The sequence below is a fragment of the Stegastes partitus genome, unplaced genomic scaffold, assembly GCF_000690725.1.
Source record: "Stegastes partitus isolate 25-593 unplaced genomic scaffold, Stegastes_partitus-1.0.2 Scaffold328, whole genome shotgun sequence".
In the NCBI taxonomy this organism is placed as follows: Eukaryota; Metazoa; Chordata; class Actinopteri; family Pomacentridae; genus Stegastes; species Stegastes partitus.
The window spans coordinates 300,621-316,066 of NW_007578059.1; the positions used below are offsets into that span (position 1 = coordinate 300,621).

General features: G+C 39.9%; 2 protein-coding genes across 2 annotated transcripts in view; both read right to left on the reverse strand.

Moving 5' to 3' along the window:
- Nucleotides 1-919: 919 nt before the first annotated feature.
- Nucleotides 920-3,791, reverse strand: LOC103358731 (protein FAM212A-like). The gene is made up of 3 exons (XM_008283809.1): nt 3,661-3,791; nt 3,532-3,565; nt 920-2,046 (listed from the first exon to the last, which is right to left on the reverse strand). The coding sequence occupies exons 2-3, from the start codon at nt 3,547-3,549 to the stop codon at nt 1,054-1,056; spliced, it is 1,011 nt and encodes a 336-aa protein (XP_008282031.1). The 5' UTR covers nt 3,550-3,565; nt 3,661-3,791; the 3' UTR covers nt 920-1,053.
- Nucleotides 3,792-10,891: 7,100 nt separating this feature from the next.
- The window catches only part of LOC103358732 (guanine nucleotide-binding protein G(i) subunit alpha-2-like), a 58,915-nt gene continuing 54,360 nt past the window's right edge, over nt 10,892-15,446 (reverse strand). The window contains exons 6-9 of the mRNA XM_008283810.1: nt 14,134-14,263; nt 13,793-13,946; nt 11,930-12,144; nt 10,892-11,837 (exon numbers count right to left, since the gene is read on the reverse strand). Coding sequence (XP_008282032.1) covers nt 11,954-12,144; nt 13,793-13,946; nt 14,134-14,263 — 475 coding nt within the window. The 3' untranslated portion in view covers nt 10,892-11,837; nt 11,930-11,953. The remainder of the gene's footprint in view (nt 11,838-11,929; nt 12,145-13,792; nt 13,947-14,133; nt 14,264-15,446) is intronic.

Below are 15,446 nucleotides of genomic sequence, written 5' to 3' on the forward strand. Positions count from 1 at the left end.
GCTGCAGCAGGGAGCATGGGAAATCCCTTTTGGGAAAATTCTTTATCTTTATATTGTCTGGTGATGTTTCTCCCCTGAATTGATGAACAAAGTGAATTTGTAAAGGCAAAGGTGAAGTGATCATTAGCTTATCTTGGTGCATGTGCCACTCCTCTCTATCAGCGGCTTTAACTTTCTCTGCCGAGCCCAGAATTAATTGTACCATTAACCAATGTGTGTGCATGAGCTGGTGCAACCACAGTTAAGAGCAGAGAGCAGGTTAAATGAGGCAGGGAGCTGTTAGCAAGTTGTTCTGCTTCGTGAAGCAAAGGGGAGCGTAAACTTCTGCTCCATCTGCAGCCAGCTGCTTCGCCTCTCTTCACCTCTTCCTGCTCGGACACATGGGGGATTACCTCATCGGGCACACAGCGCTGTGTTGATACAGCCTCTGCTTCTGGCCTGTAAATAGCTCCATCGTCCTGTTTAAAGTCTCTCGGAGGGATATAACTTTTTAGTGAGTAAGAACAGAACTTTTTTGGGAACACTGAGTCTATCTAATGTCTTCTAAAATGGACAAATGCCCTTATTAGTCCTGGAATGACAAAGTCTACACATTTGAGATACTATCATGTTTTCAATTTATCTTTTTTATTAGACTCCATTTACACTGAAACATGCATCTGCGAACTCCATCATACGTGTCCAGAGTATCGCATGTCTAATGAAAACAAATGAAGCCACGTTCATTTGCTTTACAGCAGAGACTCCTTCAACCAGTCTGGCAGCAAGGAGTCACTGTCTCACTCTAATGAGCTGTAATGAAACTCAGATGACTATGGTTGAGGCTTAATTCAAATTTCCGGGAACTCAAAATGATACCAACCAACACAGCTCCCGTGCCACATGCAAAATATGAAAAAAAAATATAAATACGAGCATGTAGAGTTTGAATGTTGAGAACATCTTTATTTCTAATAGTTTAGGAACAGCATATAAAAAGTGAGAAACAGTCATATAAAAATAAAGTGACTCTGAGGATTGTCCAGTCTGTACATGACTTTACATGAAACGGTGTCAGATGTAGCCAATAATGTCTTTGCAGATTATGGGCTGTCGGCTGCCCGACTTCATGAGAGCCGCAAAGTGGTAAAAGTCTGAGTCGAGCTCATTAATGCCCGAGTGTGACTGATGGAAAAATGGGACTTTAGGTTGTGCAGCCACAACCGGACAGGACAGACGCTTTGGAGCGTTGGCAGCTCTGTTAATGTGGGACGAGTCCGTGGATCTCATCTTCACTCTGTCCTCCACACTCTTAGAAAATCCTGCTAGTTTCCTCCTCATGTTGACAAAGAAGCCTCTTCCCAGTCTGTGTCTTGAATTTGGCTTCAGCTCAGTAGGTTCGGGACATTCTGGCAAGTCCATCCAGTTCTGTATGAGGTCTGCGAAGCTGTTGTCACCCAGAACCAGAGGCTGGCGGTTACGGCCTCGGGTTAATAAAGAGTTCGTCCAGTCCTCTGGGTCGCTGACCTCAAACGACGTCCACGTCTCCAGACAAGCGTCGGAGGTGGATTTGGGTCGGACGCGTCCGCTCTGCGCTCTGTTGGTGCGCAGGCAGGCTGAAGATGACACCCGCACGTTCCTCGTCCTCCTGAGAACCAACCCGTCGTCCTGCCACGACGCCTCAGAGTAGCCGGAATCAAACTCCAGACTCTTCCGGCTGCTGGGAGAGCCGAGGCCTAACCTGAGGCTCAGTCCCAGGCGGCTGCTCGAGTCCTCGTCCTCGTCCTCCTCCAGAGGACTCGCCAGGCAGCAGGCGGAGTCGTAGGTGCTGGCCGTGCTGGCGTCAGACATCCGCAGACGAGCTCGCTGTTCTCGCTGCAGTGCTCGCTGCTGACAGGCACGTGCCACTGCAGAGTGGCGCACTAAGGCCGGGAGCTGGGCGCTGAGGGGAGCGAGGGGCCGTCTGACTGCAGGGCAGGTTCTCCTCAGTTGTTTCAGATCCTGCAGTGACCTCATCATGTACTGCATCTGCTCCCGCAAGCAGTCGCCCGAGTCACGTAAGCAAAGCTGAGGAGACAAGAGAGAGAGGGTCAAAAGTTGGCCGTGAATCACACAACATAGAGCATCAGCACATAAAGGCAGAAGACTGGAAACGTCTAAGCCTTTCTAATGAAATGCTACAGAAGGCTCTAATAATAACAAGAAGGAACTCCTTTGTGGGCATGCTCAGGCTTGCTTGGAGGCAAGTTCAACCTATGAAAGAACACCTTTTCTCTTATTGTAATCTTTAAGACCAGCTGACCTGTCCGTTAATTTGCTCAACCACACCAACAACTCGAGTGAACGCCCTTATTTCATTGACTCAGGAGTGATTCAACCAAAACCTCAGACAGATGTTATTACGAAGAGATCTGTACTCGTGCCTAACCTCAACTATTTATCTAACACAGCGAGACAATTCCAGAGCAAAGACGTCTGCAGCATATCAAGGAGAACACGGGGTCTGGTGGGTCTCAATTTAGCTACAGGGGTCCTGCCTCTTTAAGGGTGCAGCGTGCCTGCTTATGAAATTCACCAGCGACACACTGAGGAATAAAACACTCCGGTTTCCTCTCTGACTCACCGTGCTGATTGGTCAGAGCCAGCCAGTGAACAACGCTGGCTGGCTCTCAAACTCAAACAGGGCATAAGAGATCATGTGACGGTGTATGTGAGAAAGTTTAAGAGCAAGAGTGAAGCAGAAGAGGAAAGATGGACTCACACTTTCTTTATAAAACCACTTCTCACAATTTGAGTCTATAACAAACTATATATGTACTTCATACAAGCAAGTAGTGCATTCCTATTTTTGAGTTTGAACCTTTGTAACGTTGAGAGAAAAGCTGTAACTTCCAGACTGTGCATGAGACCTCCAGCTCATTGTAACGCTGCCATAACAAATCAAGAGACTGAGCTGACGGAGAGGCGAGGTATGGAGGAGAAAACCCTCTGACACAATGCAGGTTCACTTCTGGCTGCAGAGGTCACATCCAACACCAGCACACTCTTATTTCCTGCGTTCTTGTCGGTACACAAACCTCTGAACCTGCACGACCCTTCCTCTGTCTGTCTATTAAAGAGTCTGACTCTGTCGCAAGACCTTCTGCCCCCTTTTTTTCTGTTTTATCATAACTCTGCTAGATGTTGCAAGAACTTGAGAAACCTGAGCCCAAGGAGCAGTCGTGGGACAGGAAAGCAGAAAATGCAGCATGTATGAAATATCAAACTGCAAAGTAGGTAATTGTGTAAATTAGGAAATGTCCAAACATAACTAAATGCTGCATTGATTTGGCAGTTTAGGGGAACAAATGTTGTATTCAAACTCCACAATGCAAAGACCATCTGAGCATCACTGCCTTCTGCTGTAGTGCTGCATTACCAGATGCTGTCTCCATATGTTGGACTGATCTGCTAGTCAGATTTTAAAAAACTGACTTTTCATCGAGTGAAACAAAGTCCAGCACATTAAAGTTCATAATGTGAAAATAGTAATTTTTTTTAAAAAAAACTCACCATCTCCTTTTCTTTCATCTGTAAATCTCAGCTCCTACAAAACAAATGATGGATCAGATTAAAACCCACACAGACAAAAACTCTCCACAAGAAGGAAATCACAACTGAATAAAAGCAGACAACACTTACTTTTAACGTGGCAGCCTGCGACCAAAGGGAGAAAATCGTCCCATAAAGAGGAAACCGTTCCGTTCAGAGGTGTGTCGGGACTCGGTGTGAGCAGCGAGGACTCGATCGGTCTCCGTAACGGAGGCAGATGTGCTGAGTGAAGGTTTCAGCTCTGCCTGCTGCTTTTACGCTCCGCTCAGCAGCCAGTCAGTCTGCAGCCGCGGCCGTCCGAACGAGCCAATCAGCGCGCAGCATTCAGCTCATTTGCAAACCCGCCAGTTCTGTCTGCAGCCGCGACGAGCTGCAAGGACATGCAAACTGCAAATGCATTGATATTCTAAATTATAAGCCCACCACCGCCGTCTTGTCTTTGTTACAACAGTTCAAGCGTCTGCGCAAAGTTATTGTAGTTGATTTACAACTAAAACTCCACTGCAAAACCTCATTTAGGAAGAAGTTTAGTCAAATCAACTCAACTTTTCTAGTTGATGCAAATACACGATTGTTGCTAATTCCTTGCGAATTGAACTAAAAATGTGAAATTGGTATTTTTAGACTACTTGTAAAAAAAAATTTAAAAAAAGTTCTGATAATTGACGCAAAATTTTGAGTTGAATGAATGAACAGCTGAGAGTTCCCTCAACTCATCAAGTTTATAGGAAAGGAAAAAAAAGCACATCAGCAGACTAACCAGGATACATTGTTAGAGAGTTAAACTGCTCCAGAGACTCTTGGTGGTTGTAGGATACCTGATGTGGTCCTTTTTTACATGAAGATGTTTTTTTCATAGTAACTAAGCAATTTTAACCATGACAAATTTGAGCACTTGTATTTTGTTTCATTGTAACTGTTATTGCCTGGCTTGGATTAAATATGGCTTCGAGTTCTCAATGTCAAATGAAGAAGAAACTGTAAAAAAGCAAATGTAACAGAAAAAACTGTCTGTCTGCAGCCATTATCTATGTGACTAGTTGACTCAACTTAATATCTTAAGTTTATGGAATTTGTCAAGTTGAGTTAATTTAACCTTTGGAGTTCATAAGATGAACTAATGTGGGAATAATGTCACAGAGTAAAATATCTAATCAAAAATAATGACCTCTTCACCCGGAACTTCATACAGTCAGGTATAATGGTTGAAGTCCATCAGCAACAACCAATATAACAGACATATATGACTTTTTTGAAACTCAGTTAAAAAAATCTTTAACTGAAGACTCCTTTCACTTTATGAATTTTACAGAATAAGGTCAGGTCCCAGGAAAAGATCACCGAAGATGCAAATACTTTCAGAAGTCACGAGTAATTCTTGTATCTCGATGTTTTCGACATCTGCTGCAGTGTACTTTTTCATCATAGTTGTACAATTAACAATTTGGTGCACAAAATGTGAGAAAATGTTCCGGAAAAACAGAGTTTCCAAAAGCCCAAGTTATTGTCTTCAAATACTTTGTTTTATCAGATTAAGATCATTAGCTTGCAGACACAGAAAACTGAGAAACCCACCAAATAACTACATCTGAGATGTTGCACTGACAATCAGAAATTTTTTTTCATTCAGAAGCAATTAACCGATTGACTATTTATTTTATTTCCACTATGATGCATTTGAGTGTAATTAAACTTCTGTGAAAGTACACAAATGTTTCTATCCAAACATTTGCCGTCTTTTTATTTAGCAGTTTTAGTCGACTCCTTAAACCTAATCCTGCTGGTGGCTGATTGTGACTCGTTGGATCAGAGTGTAAATAAAGTGGCCACATGTAAATGTAATAATCTGCAGCCTAAATGAGCAGTGGGCTCGGACTGACAGTCGTTTGGCTCTCCATTCACATTCTTCACTGAATGAATGTTTATGCAAATCTGACAGGCTGAGAGGAATGCAACAGTTCATTACTGATTGGGAGTAATCCAGCTTGGATGGCTCACTGTTCAAGTGCAGATTTGTCTTCACAGCAAGCCCGCCATTTGCATACAGGCACGTGAGACATGCCCTAACCTGGGTAAGGAACGTGACCCAATTTATCCAGATGCACAACAAATAAACAGCAACTGTTGATATTACAATAGTAGAGTCATTTAACTTCTCTGAAACCTAGATTTCTTTATAAACACACCAGTCAATCTCTTTTCTCATTTGAACCATAAGCTTTTCTGCAAAGCAACGAATCATTTGAAAGACTGCAATCTGTAGTGACTTGAGATTTCCAAGCTTTCACTTATAGCGGCATTGTGTTTCCAAAAAAAGGACGCCATTAAGGCTGGTTCGCCCAGAAGCCCCTCACTCTACAGTCCACCAGCTCTTTCACAATATGAATTAAGCAATTTACACAGACCTTCTAATGGAATTGTGACTATCTCAATTTTCTGTGCAGACTGACCCATTTTTATTTTTTTTTAAGAGCATCACTGCTGTCCTGAATGCCTAATGGATTTAATTACGGTACAGGTTGGTACTTGAACAAATCCCTCTCCATTAATGCCAGAGATGAACTCTTTATTCTTCTTCTTTTTTTATAATCATACTGGCATTCAGCTTTTTCTTACCACTACAGTCACCAATATTGTAGGAAGCAGGTTCACTAAAGCAGAGTCAAGGGCACAAAATAGCCGTTCGCATCACTTATTTGCGTTATTCATGTTTTGTTCGGCCTCAGTACTTTGCTATGTTGTGATTAGTCCTGCAGCTCCAGACAGGTCAAACATTGTCGCTCAGTGATGCTCTCATTTCTACATGAGGAATAATTATTCATTTTCTCAGATGCTGACTATAGCAGTGATTCACATTCACATTACTAATTGTTTTGAGTAACCATTTCGTGGGAAATATTTGCATTAAACATGGCTCAGCAGAGTTGCACATACATGCATTTTTACTGTGAACACTTTTCCAAGTTCACATCTTTTGTGACTGTTGGCATGACAAAAAACTGAAATCTCCTTTTTAGGCAAGTTGCTCTGTGCCTCTGAGATGTGGGACTGTAGGTCTTCATACATAGAACTGCAGCGCCCTCTGGGGAAAGTAGTGCCTCGGAGAAAATGAATTTCATCCAGTAAAACTACAGACATTATCATCTTGTTTGGTTATTAATAACTAACACTGGTTGTGAACTGGTAGGGCTCTAAGTGCATAAACAAAATTAAGTCACAAAAAACTTGAATGTGACAGATTTTCTTTCATAAGGGGCCAAGTCCTTTCAGACAACTGTGGTGGCTGGAATTCATGACTGACAAGGATGAAAATTAGTAGGATGTAAGCGTAAAGTTAAGGCTGCTGCATTGTTTAAGTGGCCTCTAGCTGATGGTCTCTGTTGATGCCAGTAGTACATGTCTGTCAACCATCGCAGCTCCAACTAAATGAGGAGGAGAAGGACACAAACGTCACATTAAGACCAACAGAGACACTGAAAAATCTCTTTGGAATTTCCTTGCTGGAGATAAATGAAATGTAAATCCATTGAGCAAAGATGACTAATGTTGCTTTTAGTGCAGCACAGAACTTGTGGTTCATTTGTCTTGTTGTTATAGAACTTACCATTATGTGTTTCAGTAAACATGAGATCTGTTGTGATGTGCATGGAATTATTATCAGTGTCTCTGCTCACTGTTTATTCCAAGTATATGAATGGGAACATTAGATACGGCAAAATAACTCTCATGTGTTGTTAAATGTCAACATGAAAACAACATGGAAGCAACTTCTAACTTTGCACATATGATGTCAATATATAGAATACATGGTGTGCCAGTTTTTGTGCTGCTACCAATGACTCCACGTCTCTATTTTGGCATGTCAAACCTAGTCAAAAACTAGAAAGTTGGCTTGCCATACTTGCCACACATATAATTCTACAATGTTAAAGGCCTAAAAAGTTGTTAAAAATGTCAACTAAATACTGTATTATTCTACAACATATGGATTTATATATACACGTACAGGAATTTTCTGATGCTGCAGAAACTCCCCTTGTTTGAAAATGTTGCACTTTCTTCCATTTTAAAGGCCAGTAATTAAAAATGTGGTCTTTGCTGGAGTCATTTGACCATTTTGATCTGCTGGAAACAATTTTGTCTGAGTCCTTACTACATTTAAAAGGCTGCGGTAATTATATTTTTGCAGATATTGAACCATAAATATGACTTCTGAGATAAGCCTTTTTCTGACTCCAAGTAGAGAATTGCCCAGGAAAAAAAAAAAAAAAGTTTAAATTCTCCAAATTCTGCCAAAATGTTTAATAGAACTTAGCTTTTGGCCCCAATTAGTCTTTATCAAGACTGAGCTAAATCTGAGAGAGTGCAGCAACACGTTTTCTGAATTCTATCTGAACTTCCATGAACTGACCCATCAAGACCCTTTTCATTGATCTATTTCCTTCACTTTAGAGGTGCACACATCCAAATGATCATTGCGCTGCAGGCTTTAAATGTTAAAACTAAAGCATTTACAGTGTTCAGTGCGTCTATGCTTTATAGGAAACGAAAACCCCCATTAACCTTAACTTCCACTCCTCTGTTAATATCAGCCTGAGCCCTGGTAAGAAGACTGCTTCACTGTTCTGGGAAATAATCTAAATAGCTTTTTGTTATTCATGCTGTTCTCTCACACTGTCACTCTCCATAATGACAAGCCCATTGTCACACCCTATCACCGTCTCAGGCATTTGTCATGTCCTGGTAAGCCAACAGCTCGAGCCATCATTTGGTAATCAGAGAATGAAAATCGAACTGATGAAGTGTTGGAGCAAATTTTCGTTTATTTGCTGGTTCGGCTCCCTCACTCTTAAAAACAAAAACAGACTACAAGGTATTGTGAGACTGTGCGGAAAAATAACAGGGACTAACCTAAATAACTTCACAGCCCTAAATCAAACCAGGTTATTAGCCAAGACCCGTTTAATCACCGCAGACCAGAGCCATCCCTTGGCCCTCTGGTTCCAATTACTTCCACTGGGGCGCAGGTATGTCCTGCCAAAGTGCAGGACCAATAGATATAAATTTTCATTTGTCCCTACTGCTATTTCCTTGTTAAGTAAGTGATCGGTCTTGTCTTTTCTCTGTTGTATATTGGATGTTGTTGTTGTGGATGTGGTTGTGTGTGTGATTGTGGCAGTGACTGTCTCATTGCTGGCTGCACAAAAATTTCCCCATGGGGATATAAAAGATTTTTGAACTTGAACTTGAACTAATTGTAAGCAGAAGACAGCTGGATGTGCCTTTGTGGATATTAATGGATGGAATAGATTGCTCTAGACTTTGAGAGGGTCAACTTATTCATTCGACTACGATTGTACACGTTAATGAGGACATAAACAATCTTTGCTCTACTTGCACAATAGCAAGTCACACATTTTTTTTATGGTTTGTATTGTTGGTCACAGAAGCTGCCACCCGCGTGTCCAAGAACCTCCATGCTTCAGTGGTCATTTACATATTACCTTAAATAATAATAATTTTAAAATGCTGGCCTCCCTTGCATATCTCTGTAGCTTTTTGTAATATCTCGGATTAAATATTTCTAGACTGAAGGGTTCCTGAGGAGAGCTAACAGGTCGAGTCCAGTGATGTTTGGGTTCACTTTTAGAATGACATTAAGCTACACATCAATAATTAGCCTTCTCATCTGTTAAATGTCCAACAAAATGAACAGCCTTTCACCTACTTTACAGGCTCCTGCATCCAAGTCAGACATGTTGAAGCAAACTGTGCAGTGAGGTCCTTTGCACCTTGTAAATACTTTAAAATGGAAGTGAGTTTAAACTCACACCTGTCTTTAACCCTATTCAGGACTTTCATGTTGTCATACGTCGAAGGTCTTTCAGGGTCCATTGGACCTCAAGAAAGAATATGTGCAAAATATTTGTTGGTATTCATTATAGACTTTTATACAATGTTAGTACATTTTCCGACAATTTGACGTATTTTTGGTTCCAAATGCATGACACATGTTTCTCTTTCTATATTGAAAAAAAATTCTTCAAAAACAAAAAACAATACCTGTCACCTAAACCAAATGGCCTGGGGTCCAAAAGACCCCAAAAGTCCTGAATAGGGTTAGATATATATAATGTGATTGATATGAAAAGGAAAATAAAGTACCGGTTTGTGTTATTAATTGTCCATCTCCTTGTTGGTTCTTGTCATGTCTTTTTCACATGCATTTACAGTTTGTGGATGTCCCATCACTAAGTTGAACATGGATGCCACTGACAGCAATGTGTTTCTCAAACCTACTGAAAACAATTTAAATCCCAAAATATCCAGGTTCAAGACTGGTCAAGTGCAGGCAAAATAAAAGATATCTTCCATTTATGCATCTAGTAAGAGTGTTGGTAACAAGATATGATAAGCGTTATTTCCTTGTCATTAGTGATTTAAATGAATTACTAGGAAATAATAATCTGGAAGTTGTGTCAAATGAAATATGAACACATCTGTAGACAAAACTGGACTAAAGTAGACTAACAAAGCAAGTTTAAGTGTTACCATTACGTGCAAATAATATATATACTTTAAATTAACAATTAAAGCCATGCACCCAAAGTGTCCACTGGGTGGCAGTCTCAGTCCAGTGAAATGTGCTTGGTAGGAAGTTTAAATCTGTGTTGTCCGCATTAGAATAAAGAATTATCAGAGTAGAAAAACTGTGTTTAAAAAAAGACTGTTAAAGTAATAACATGTTCTTTTTCTTAAAGATTGTGTGTGATGGCTAATGGTGACTGACATTAGCCCACTTCAGGTAGCGTTTTGCAACATTACAAACATTCAATAACAGTTCTACTATTTCACTATAATTTAGGGTTTATCGATCCTTGATTGCTTTAATGGAAAAAGGTGCATTACCCAAGGAGAGCGTAAGGTCAGGAGCACTTTACACTCTTCTTAATTTAGTCACTCCAATCCATATCCTCTTGGCACTTACTAGTATTAAGTTGCATAATATTGGAGTTTATTCTGTATCTTAGCTCCTTCCTCCATGGCTGAGGTGTTGTGATGTGATGACAGAAATCACCCAGGCAAAAGCCGCTCAGTGCCCGACCTCCATGGTATTACAACATCCGTTCAGTTACCTTAATGGTGTACAACTATCACCCGATTGCTTTAAGTGCAACAGTGCAATTTTGTAAAAAGTGTGAAAGCCGTCAGTGTATATCTGTTCTGTTATCACCTGTAACATGAACTCAGTCTGCTCAGGTGCCAACGACAAAAAAGAAGAGGTAAAATGCAAATGCAACAAAACAGAGAGGAAACACAATCAGGTGATGTCTACTTTTATTTAAATTAAATCATATAGCACTTTTAAAGCATTTTAATATTTACCAAAAAACACTAACCTTTTTCTGAATTAGATTTTCGTCTCTCATTAATAATCACTATATATTCATAGGTGCTAGGCATAAAAATGGAAGAAAAAAATTTAGGCGCACAGTAGGTCAAACAGTACTAAAAGCATATCTAGGAATTGGTTGTAAACAGAAGTCAAGGCACAAACATACTGCAACAGACATGGAAATGATACTATAAAAAGTGATAGAATGTTAGGTACACACATATCAGTGAGAATTTCGCCAAAATTTCCCCCTGCAGGTGAAGCGATTTTTGTCATTTTTCAACTTTTCAACTTTTTTTTTTTTTTTTTAACTTTTATTTTGTAGGAATGTTAGATAATTTGTGCAGATTACAGAGCTAATATTTGCAATGTTGAGTCATGCAGAACAATATACGGTTTGGCTATGAATGATGAACTGATGTAAACATTATAAAAAAAAAAAAAGAAGAAAGCACTTTCCTTTTATCAATCATATTTTATGTCCATGCCTGTGCTTCATCTCTTAAAAAATAAGCTTCATGTGATTAAAAGTTTAATAATTTGCACATCAGAATCTCTAAAAGTAAAATGAATGCGTTTATATAAAAAAAACTTTTCCTTTCCCTCCTCTAGTAATTGAAAATAAAGAAGAAAAAAAATGAACAAAAATACAATAATAAATGTTGATTTTTGTGGTCATAGCCCAAAGAGTTAACAATATGAGCAACTGGATCAGCAATCGTTGAAAATCTGCAAGGCTCGTCAGGTTTTCAGTCTCTTAGATGTCTTTATAAAAAGCAGATCAAAGCAGAAATTGTGGTTGGCCAGTGCAGTCATTTATGATGTGTGAATATTCCCCCATCTTTATGCTCATCAGAACTGTTCAAGTAATCTGAAAAAGCACAAACACACACACAAATCGGTCAATTCGAACAGCCTCCATTTTATGAATTGTTTATGGTCACTTTCTGAATGATGTCTCACCTTGACTCTTTCTCAGACTTGTTTTTAGAAGAGGCCACAGTCCTTCAGGTTGTTCTTGATGATGACGTCGGTGACTGCATCGAACACAAACTGCACGTTCTTGGTGTCGGTGGCACAGGTGAAGTGGGTGTAGATTTCCTTGGTGTCCTTCTTCTTGTTCAGGTCCTCGAATTTGGTCTGGATGTAAGCCTGGGCCTCCTCGTACTTGTTGGGACCTGAGGGATGAGAAAAGTTAAAGAGGAGTGTCATCAGCCTAAAATGCAATTAAAATAAATATGCTGAAAGGGTTTCTTTCAGCATATTTCAGCAGTTTCTTCAAATCAAGTGATATTTTGTTCACTTTGCACTAGGGATGCGATATTGGCATAAAAATTTATTATCTATCAATATCGTTATCTTTTTTGGGTTTTTCTTTTGCCTATAATGAAAAAATAATGCTTGGATTTCGCCAGCATTTACCGGCGTGCAAATGATGACGACAGGAGATACGTGACGTTACTTAAAATTAGTTAAATAGCCTACATATATTGGTTGATATTGGAATCGGAAATTGAGAGTTGAACAATATCGACATAGCGTCTTTGAGTTTGTAAGCATTTTTGAGTTTGTGAAAAGTGCTCTATAAATAAAATGTATTATTATTATTATTATTTATATCGGATATTGGCAAAAAAGTCAATATCGGACATTCCTACTTTGCATCTCTCATGTTCTGTTACCTTCGAGTCTTAGAGTTAAGCATGTTTTTTCATCCTGTGATTGTTGAAAAAGTCTTTAGATTCTTCTATTAAAAACATTCTGCAACTGTAAACACGTTTCACACCTTTTTAAAGTTGCTGTTCTGTTTTCTAATCCCAAGACGGTAACTGAAAACAACAATGATGTGAACCAGGAGTTCCATTTATTATCAGTTATTTTTGTCCATAATGATGGTAATTTGTATAATTCCACACTTTTGTACAAAAAAATGTGTGATATTCTTTGTGTGTTGTATAAAAAAACAAACAGTTAAAAACAAGCACGATTATTTCCAGATTCTTGAACAGCAGCTTGAAAAGATTGTGTAAATCTTCCATTGTCAAGCAGTCACTGGAACACGTTCTCATCCAGATGGTTTGAAGAGGATTTTGGAAATACCATCAGAACAGCGGTAAGTGTTGTCAAATAACTCCTGGGTTTTTCAAAGATGGCTAGGAAATCAAACAGTTGCTTTTTTTGAGACTTGAAAGGAGTAGTAACACATAAGAGGCTCAAACTGGGGCAGGTTTTTGCCTTGTTTTATGATTCTGGTACAAAGAAGTACAACTTAACTGGAAACAAGTGGGAGCATCACAGTCTATTGAGAGATGTTATCAATCAAGTGGCTGCAAAAATCAAACCATTAAAGTCCTTCTCTCGTTGCTGATTAAACTTCTAAAAACTCATCTGCGTCAAAACTACATATTTTGATTTTCTTTTTTCTGTGAAAATAATCCATTCCTGCCTTAAAATTGCTTAGATGTAACTTTCCTTTAGAATGTGCAGACTTATGATGTCAGTAATGCACATTCTACTGGAAACCAATTCTAAAGAAGAATACGGATAAGGAAAGCTCCAAGTCACAAGCTGACAGGATTGGCTCTTCAGGTGTATTATCTGTGAAACCTCAGAAGTCGAAATCCGTGTTTTTGAAACTATCAACGTCGCAGTTTTAAGGTGGAAATGCTTATTTTGCTCATGTTTTGTCTTCCAGCACATTAAAAAACCCATGTTGAAGATGTACACATTTTTCATCGTAGAAGGTCTTCAAAGACATAAATAAAGAGAAGCTCTTCAAATCATGTGCTCCTGGTCTGTGTTTGTATGGAGTTATTTGTACAGTACCAGTGTATTCAGGGAAACAGATGGTCAGAGGGCTGTGGGCGATCTTCTCCTCAAACAGGTCCTTCTTGTTGAGGAACAGGATGATGGACGTCTCTGTGAACCACTTGTTGTTGCAGATGGAGTCAAACAGCTTCATGCTCTCATGCATCCGGTTCTGGGTGGGACGGGCACAAATGTGGAGATAAAGAGATTACTACACAACACAACTAGGGCACATAAAGGAAATGAGTTCACTAAACCCAGCCTCCCACCCCATTTCAAATTTTCCTGGGGATGGGCTCTACTGTAAAATGCAAGTGAAGCAATTGTTTTTGACTCTAAGGAGCAGATTCTTGTCTCACCATCTCCTCATCCTCAGCCAGGACCAGGTCGTAGGCGCTCATGGCTACACAGAAGATGATGGCTGTGACTCCTTCGAAGCAGTGGATCCACTTCTTCCTTTCTGACCGCTGGCCTCCAACATCAAACATCCTGCACAGACACACACACACCGTGTAAACATGTTGTTTTTATGAGACAGCGGATGGGACTGAGCACAGGAGAGGAAAAAAAAAACACTTTTTCAAACTGACAGACAGGCCAAACGGCTTCAAGGTCTCCCCCTGGCTTTCTGCCTCTTCCTCTCTTCAGGACAGGGTGTTTGCTGCAAAGGCCTCATCATTTTCCTGGCATTTTAGGACAGCACAGTTGCTGTGGTAACAGGAGGACTTGAGACAGGTTGAGGCTATATATGACTTATTCATGAAGACGGAGGGGACTTAGATGGACGAAGGAGGATGCTCATCTTGACTGCAACAGACCGAAGATTTTTCTCATCCAATATTGAAAGGCAGCATTTCAGCTGGAAGCTAAGGGTAGAGCGTAACCATTTATAGAATCTTGGAATGACACGGTTTTTTCATGACACTTCATTCGTCCTGCTAAGCAGTTTTCACTTTGCAGAATTTGGTTCATTAGAGCAGTACTTTGACTCGTACGGACAGCCAGCTTTAGGCTGAGTCAGCAGAACACATTATAACAGTGACACACTTTAGACTGTTTACCTCAACAGTGCGCTCATTTCCAGCTCTGCTTACATAAGCCAAATCATACAGTCCAGCACAAAAGAGACTGCAGTAGGTAAACATATCTGCTTGGATTTGGTTCATGTTTCTCACAGAGTAATGCAATATATCAACACATAAATATGATATATTACACACGGCAGGCACAGACGTAGAAGCACACACACTTATTTCTACTGGCTTGCTAAGTCTCACTGAAGGCAGTTTCTGATCTTGGATATTTAACAAACACTTTCCCTTGTTGGTTGCCAGGGTTGTAGTGGTGACTACTGTCTCCATCAGATATGACGTATTAGTTTGTGTGTGGTTTCACTACAAAAATGAGGACCTCTACCAGTAATGGATGAACACAATGACAAAGAAACATTTCTAAGAAGCATGGCTAAAATTTGGCATTCAAAGTAAGGAACTAGTGAGGAGGCAACAGTTCATATTCCCTAAAACATCTTCTTTTACAGATAATGTATGTAATCCTCTATTCAGTCACTAACATCCCACACATGCATATTATTTGAGTGGGACAGCAAAAAGAACAAAACCTGTTTATGTTATTACTGATATTTATCAGTTTGTACGTCAGTTGAGGTTTT